The following is a 7610-nucleotide window of genomic DNA, read 5'->3' as shown; positions in this document are numbered from 1 at the left end:
ACGTCGCATGGGGCTCTCGCGAGACTTTAGGTAACCGAGGGTTACCTTCTAGACGCAACCTGGACGAAGACAATAGAAAAGAGATTTTTCGCAAGTGACAGTCACCAGCCAATGAGTTACAAAGACTGTTTGAGCTTCCGCTGATACTTTACCGTAAATATAGTAATTCGTAGTAGTCTATGCTTGTTTAATGTCTTTACTTACATTCAATTAATGTGTGATATGGCCTGATTAACATTTGTATTAATTATTTTTTAATTCATTCATTTTTATTGATTATTCGTTTTTTTATTATTACTTTATTAAATTGCATTATTAAAAAAAAATTATTAAACATTTTACAATTTGCCATTGGTTAAAAATAACTGTTAAATAATACTATTTTTAAAAATAATAAGTTTTCCATAGTTTATTAGTAAAGAAAGTAAAATAAAAACTGAACCTTTTCACAGGAATTGTTTTATTCATTCATGCAGACACATAATAAATTAATTAACGTTACACTCAACACACATCATAAAATTTAATTTGGAAACACAATGTGAAAATACAACTGGAAAGTGTAAAAAATACAGCAACAATCACTGAAATCTTCACAACAAATATCAGTGAAAAATTTAATCCTGTCCATTTTACAGTCCATCAACAAATCTCCATCTGTTTTGTTTTCAGGTGTTTCGTCTTTCTGTTTTGTGTCCGATCATCGTGCATGCGTCTGCTGTTACCTGTGCACCGGGAGCCCATCCCACTCACCTGAGTGTGTCCTTTGATGGGACTTTAGACTAGAGCGTTGTGTGAAACATTTCCCGCACTGACCGCACTGGTACGGTTTCTCGCCGCTGTGCACTACGGCATGCCGGATTAGGTTGCAATGCTTTGTGAAACTGCGGCCGCATTGTGTGCATGTGAACGGTTTCTCACCCGTGTGACTGCGCAGATGCTCCTTCAGCTGACTGAAGCGACTGAAGCACTTTTCACAAAAAGAGCAGCTGAAGCGCTTTTCTGCGTCCACACTTGACCGCCAGTGAGTCCGAAATCGCCGGACAGCACCGAGTGTGCCAAGACCGTACTCAGGAATAGTGTGCATACTGGCATCTGATTCCACCTGGTTGGTGATGTTGGCATCGTGTAGATGGTCAACCGGAGTGGGCAGAGTCGTGTGGTGCTGTTGCCTGTATATGGCACCAACCGAGCTCAGCCTATCACCGTGAGTAATGTGACTTCGCTCCTGTGTGTTTTCATTACACCAGGTTTGGCGGTTTGGATCACTTCTATTTACCTGTCCAAAATCGTAAAGCTCCATGTGTATTCTCTCCACAGGATGTAGATTATTTCTGGACGCTTCTGAGACATCAGGTTGGGGGAAGATACCCGTGTTTTGTGACACCTGGACGTCACGGGTTTGTTCAGGCAACAGTTTGGTGTGTCTCTCCTCGTGAGCAAAGCTCAGCTGATCTCTTGGTCGTCTTATGTTGGACTCAGATTCCTCGGTATGTAAACACTCTTCCTTGTTGTCTTCTTCAGCTTTCACTTGGAGTCTCAGATCACTCTCGCACTCTTCACGAAGCTTCATCTGTTCAGGATGTTCTGTGGAGGTCTGTGCATGCATGAAACATGTGTTTTGGATCTCTGGATCTCCAAAAAGTGCTTGTTGTTTGTCCATGTTCTCCTGAGCTTGAATATGTTGAACGTTCCGCTCGTAGTTATAATCAATATTCCCTGCATCTTAAAACCAAAAACATAAAGGTTAAAGGAATCGTTCAGCCAAAAATGACGTTCCAAACCCGAATGACTTTCTTCTGTCAAACACAAAAGGAGATGTTTAGGAGAATCTTCACGCTGCTTTTTTCCATACAAAGAAAGCACACAGTGAGCAGTGGCTATCAACCTAAAAACCATAACATTTCGGGCCTGGGTAGCTCAGCGAGTAAAGACGCTGACTACCACCCATGGAGTCACGAGTTTGAATCCAGGGCGTGCTGAGTGACTCCAGCCAGGTCTCCTAAGCAACCAAATTGGCTCGGTTGCTAGGGAGGGTAGAGTCACATGGGGTAACCTCCTCATGGTTGCTATAATGTGGTTCTCGCTCTCGGTGGTGTGTGTGGATGCCACGGAGAATAGCGTGAAGCCTCCAAACACGCTACGTCTCCGCAGTAACGCACTCAACAAGCCACGTGATAAGATGCGTGGACTGATGGTCTCAGACGTGGAGGCAACTGAGATTCGTCCTCCGCCACCCGGATTGAGGCGAGTCAATATGCCACCACGAGGACTTAGAGCACATTGGCAATTGGGCATTCCAAATTGGGGAGAAAAAGAGAGAAAAAAAAAAAACACAATTTCAATAAAAATATAATAGGAGAAGATTTTCAGTGAATAACGACTTCAATTTGGGTCTGTTCCTTTGAAGATTTGAAATATAGCACATAATTTGGATGAAGCGCCATCAAAGCATCATTACAGAGAAATGAATTATTGTGTAAATAAATTTTACTCGAGTTGTGATCTAGATGTCTAAACTGAATGCAATGAGATAAAAAGAACATGTGTCACAAAATAATGGCAAGAAACCAACAAGCTGTTTTTTGCTGCACCAGTGAAGTCCGATTCACAAGCAAATGACTCTTTTGAACCGGTTCTTTTAAAGAGCATTGAAGAGGAGTTACGAACTCATGAGTATCCAGACGAAATCTTCTCTGAACGATTCACTGAATCAGTCAGAGCGGTTACTGAATCCACATTTGACTCACTTACTGAACTGAAGGTATCATTATTTTTCATGTGGGAAAAGAGCAGCGTGAACATTCTGCTAAACATATCCTTGGTGTTTCACAGAAGAAAGTCATAAAAAGAATGTCACGGAAAGTATTTGGAACATCATGAAAGTGAATAAACAATGACAACATTAATTTGAGGGTAAACTAACCATTTAATTGCTATTCTCTAAACCTCTAAAGCAAAACAGTGTGTAAAATATGTGTTTGTGTTTTGTCATTTCTCGCTGTTGTGGTTTTATTGTGTGAGGTTCTCACCTTCTCCACGGCTTTCTGTTTCCTGTTCATATCTTTCATCTTTGATCACTGGAGTTCTGATTCCATCATCCAGCACACATACAGACTACAACACATGGGAAATAACAACATAGTCTTAATTGATCCATTAATCCAATTAATAATATGGATTTTTGAAAATCATTTTATAGAGATTACTGTGGCAGGTGTCTACGTGTATGTAAGTTACCAATCCTTGCAATTAATAGATTTTAAAACGGAGGATTTGGCATTCCTGGTCCCTCATGCAGCCAGAAATTTCCATTATTTTTTAGTTTTTTTTGTGACTTCAAAAACAATTTTCATGTCCATGAATTTTCCAGGCATGCAAACTTTCCTGAGCTCTTCCCTGACTGTTGAATTTCTGCACATATCAGAGGTACACTTCAGTGAGTGTGAGTGTTGAATCTCTTTATTTCTCACCTGTTTGATGTTATGAGTCGTTTGTTGTGTATTGTCATCTTGATCTCTGATCACATCTGCACCAGCATCTGTCACACACACTGTCTTCAGTGGAGTAGGATACCGATCGGATGTGCCACACGTCCACACTAAAACGCATCAAAAATGCATGATTCACCCATGTGACATTGATCAGTTCTAATCAGCAATCCTAAAGAAATGTGACTCTGGAATTAAAAGTATATCATCATTTGCATGTAATACTAAGGACAATGGTATTACACTAAACCCAACTATTTTAGACATGTACTGTACCATGTCAATTCCATGTTCTTTGGACACTTACCATGGTAATACCGTGTTTTTTTTGGATATTTACCAAGGTAAAAGCATGTTTTTTGGACATCTGTCATTGTAATACCATGTTTTTTTAACATCTATCATGGTAAAACCATGTTTTTGAACATCTATCATTATTATACCATGTTTGTTTTTTTTACAACGATCATGGTAAAATCATGTTTTTTGGACATCGATCATGGTAAAATTGTGTTCAAAAAAGGAAGTGGGCTGGGTGAGTGGGGTCCAGAGTGATTTTTCCAGCCTTTTTCCTCACTTTGGAAGTGTTCTTAAAGGGAGGGCAGGGGGCAACCAATAATCCTCTCAACAGTCCGATTTCGTAGCTGAACCAAACCAGACAGTTAATGAAGTGCAGAGGACAGACTCAATGACTGCTGAGTAGAACTGGATCAGCAGCGCCTGTGGCAGGTTGAATTTCCTCAGCTGCCGAAGGAACTACAACCTCTGCTGGGCCTTTTTCACAATGGAGTCAATGTGGGTCTCCCACTTCAGGTCCTGTGAGATGGTAGTGACCAGGAACCTGAATGACTCCACTGCTGCCACAGTGCTGTTGAGGTGAGGTTGAGGTGAGGTGAGGGGGTTCAGTGTTGGGGTGTTCCTCCTAAAGTCCACAATCATCTCCACTCTTTTGAGCGTGTTCAGCTCCAGGTTGTTTTGAATGCACCAGACAGCCAGCTGTTTAACCTCCCTTCTGTATACAGACTCATTGTCATCTTGGATGAGGCCGATGACAGTAGTATCGTCTGCAAACTTCAGGAGCTTGACAGAGGGGTCCTTGGCAGTGCAGTCATTTGTGTACAGGGAGAAGAGCACTGGGGAGAGAACACATCCCTGGGGGGCACCAGTGCTGATTGTACAGGTGCTGGAAGTGAATTCCCCCATTCTCACTAGCTGCTGCCTGTCTGTCAGAAAGCTGGTGATCCACTGACAGATAGACGTGGGAACCAAGAGTTGGTGTAATTTATTCTAGAGTATAGCTGGGATGATGGTGTTGAAAGCCGAACTGAAGTCCACAAAAAGGATCCTTGCATATGTCCCTGGTCTGTCCAGATGTTGCAGGATATGATGCAATCCCATGTTGACTGCATCATCCACAGACCTGTTTGCTCGATAAGCAAATTGAAGGGGATCTAGAAAGGGTCCAGTGATGTCCTTCAGGTGGGCCAACACCAGTCTCTCAAATGACTTCATGACCACAGACGTCAGAGCGACAGGTCTGTAGTCATTAAGTCCTGTGATTTTTGGTTTCTTTGGAATGGGGATAATTGTGGAGCATTTGAAGCAGCAGGGAACTTCACACTGCTCTAGTGATCTATTGAAGATCTGTGTGAAGATGGGGGCCAGCTGGTCAACACAGGATTTTAGACAAGTGGGTGAAACACCGTCTGGGCCCTGTGCTTTCCTTGTCTTTTGTTTCCGTAAGACCCAGCACACAGCCTCTTCACAGATCTTAAGTTCAGTTTGAGTAGCAGGAGGGGGGAGGACGGGGGTTGCAGGAGGTGTTGGTGTTTGTGTGAAATGAAGGTCAGAGTGGGTGTGGGGTGTGAGACTGGGCCTTTCATATCTACAGTAAAACACATTCAGGACATCAGCCAGTTGTAGGTTCCCTACAGTGTTGGGGGAAGGTCTCTTGAAGTTAGTAATGTCTTTCAGGCCTCTCCACACTGATGCAGGGTTGTTAGCTGAAAACTTGTTTCTCAGCTTTTCAGAATAGCTTCTTTTAGCCACTCTGATTTCCTTATTCAGTGTGTTCCTGGCCTGATTGTACAAGACCCACCTCTGTAAGCACCCTCTTTTGCCTGACAAAGCTACCTGAGTTCTGCTGTAAACCATGGTTTGTTATTGTTGAATGTTAAATAAGTCCTAGTAGGAATGCACATGTGCTCACAGAAACTGATATGTGATGTCACAGTATCTGTGAATTCATCCAGATTGGTTTCTGCAGCCTCAAATAAACTCCAATCAGTGCAAAGAAGGCTTGTAGTTCCAGCTCTGCTTCATTGGTCCATCTCTTTACAGTCTACAGGTTTAGCTGATTTTAATTTCTGCTTGTAAGTTGGGGTAATAACGGTTTTTCTGGACATCTTATCATTGTAATATCATGTTTTTTTGACGTGTAACATAGAAATACATTTTTGGACATTTACCATGGTAATACCACATATTTGGATATCTATCATTGTAATAACATCTTTTTCTGGACATCTATCATGGTAAAACCATGTTTTATGAACATCTATCATGGTAAAACCATATTTTTTGAACATCTATCGTGGTAATACCATGTTTGTTTTTTTGGATATTTACCATGGTAAAACTATGTTTTTGGGACATCATGGTAATAACGTTTTTTCTGGACATCTATCATTGTAATATGTTTTTTAGATGTGTAACATAGTAATATAATGTTTTTGGACATTTACCATGGTAATACCATATCTTTGTACATCTATCATGGTAATAACATCTTTTTCTGGACATCCATCATGGTAAAACCGTGTTTTTTGGACATCTATCAAGGTAATACCATGTTTTTGGACATCTGTCATGGTAATAACATCTTTTTCTGGACATCCATCATGGTAAAAACATGTTTTTTGGAAGTGTAACATAGTAACAGCATGTTTTTGGACATTTACCATGGTAATACAATGTTTTCTGGACATCCATCATGGTAATACCATGATTCTGGATACCTGTTGTTGTAATACCATGTTTTTTGGACATGAACCATGACAATTTGTGTGTGTGTGTGTACATGTCCTATGGTAATACCATGGTATTCTTTGAAATACCTTGGGGTACCATGTAAATATGGTACAAGAATGCAATGATGACCTCTGACCTCTCCTCCTGCCCCGTCCTTTGACCCTCCGCAGTTCATTCTCCATCATCACGCATTTCCTCTTCAGTGTATCAATATCTTTCCTGCTACGGCTCAGCTCCACTTTAATCACCGCACAGCTGTCATCCACCCGCCGCTTTATTTCTGCTACAGCCGCTTTAGCAACAATGTCCATAATGGACACTAACTGCGCCTGGAACGAGCACTGCGACATTTCTGCACTAGATCTTTATTGCGATACCTGATCACGGGTCAGCCTTAAGACTGGTCGGTTTACAATTAGCCAATTCAGAATTTATTTAATAAAAACACTAGAAAATAGTCGCAGGATCAGCTGTTTAAATTTCACGTTTCCTCATAGAAATAGAATAAACGGATAGAATGACCAACACCATGAAACAAAATTCCCGAAATGGGCGGTGCCTCTGACTGGTTTAATACACATTTAAATAAATATGATTTATATTTTAAATTTTCACTGTATTTGTTGTATTGAGATGTCTATTAAAGTTTACCAATGTCATTATTCATACGTAATTTTTTGTTTAGAACACACACACACACACACACACTTTGTCACGCGGTACCCGTTACTTTTCTCAGCGATGACGAGGATAGACCAATCACAGTCGTTTGAGATTTCTGGAAACTAATTTTATACAATTATTTTACACAGATTACTAAGGTGGGTTATCATTTTAATATTAGATAGTCATTAGATATTTCTAAACTAACGATTCAAAAGATAATATTTCTTTGTTTATACATGTTTAAGGCGAAAAATCGTCTTTGGCTTTTTGAGCCTCCGAGCGCCCCCTGGAGGAAGACCACAGAAGTGCGTTTCAAACGAGTTACAGTCGCCATCCAACGGGTTGGGCTTCCGCTAACACTGTACCGTAAAAAAATACTAATTTACAGACTCATAAAATGGTTCAGAAAGGGCCAATCCCTAT

General features: G+C 40.8%; 1 protein-coding gene across 2 annotated transcripts; it reads right to left on the bottom strand.

Annotated features, from left to right (window-relative positions):
* Positions 1-453: 453 nt before the first annotated feature.
* Positions 454-7077, bottom strand: si:ch211-155e24.3 (uncharacterized protein LOC100150696 homolog). 2 transcript variants are annotated; one of them, XM_051698652.1, is made up of 4 exons: positions 6658-7077; positions 3474-3601; positions 3033-3117; positions 454-1725 (listed from the first exon to the last, which is right to left on the bottom strand). In XM_051698652.1, exons 1-4 carry the CDS (start codon positions 6869-6871, stop codon positions 722-724), a joined length of 1431 nt encoding a protein of 476 aa, XP_051554612.1. In that variant the 5' UTR covers positions 6872-7077; the 3' UTR covers positions 454-721. The 2 variants fall into 2 exon arrangements, with proteins under 2 accessions (XP_051554612.1, XP_051554613.1); XM_051698653.1 differs by having other exon boundaries at positions 6608-6738.
* Positions 7078-7610: the final 533 nt, after the last annotated feature.

The sequence above is a fragment of the Myxocyprinus asiaticus genome, chromosome 5, assembly GCF_019703515.2.
Source record: "Myxocyprinus asiaticus isolate MX2 ecotype Aquarium Trade chromosome 5, UBuf_Myxa_2, whole genome shotgun sequence".
NCBI classification, from domain to species: domain Eukaryota; kingdom Metazoa; phylum Chordata; class Actinopteri; order Cypriniformes; family Catostomidae; genus Myxocyprinus; species Myxocyprinus asiaticus.
Note: the sequence above shows the minus strand (reverse complement) of the source record. Positions and strands in the feature narration are given on the sequence as shown.

Bases quoted from the DNA above. Each gene is read 5' to 3' on its own strand.
- si:ch211-155e24.3 (XM_051698652.1), bottom strand. From the start codon at position 6,871: ATGTCGCAGTGCTCGTTCCAGGCGCAGTTAGTGTCCATTATGGACATT. The intron at 3,602-6,657 runs GTCAGAGGTCAT...GATGCGTTTTAG, and splicing joins AGGACGGGGCAGGAGGAGAG to TGTGGACGTGTGGCACATCC. The intron at 3,118-3,473 runs GTGAGAAATAAA...CATGTGTTGTAG, and splicing joins CGACTCATAACATCAAACAG to TCTGTATGTGTGCTGGATGA.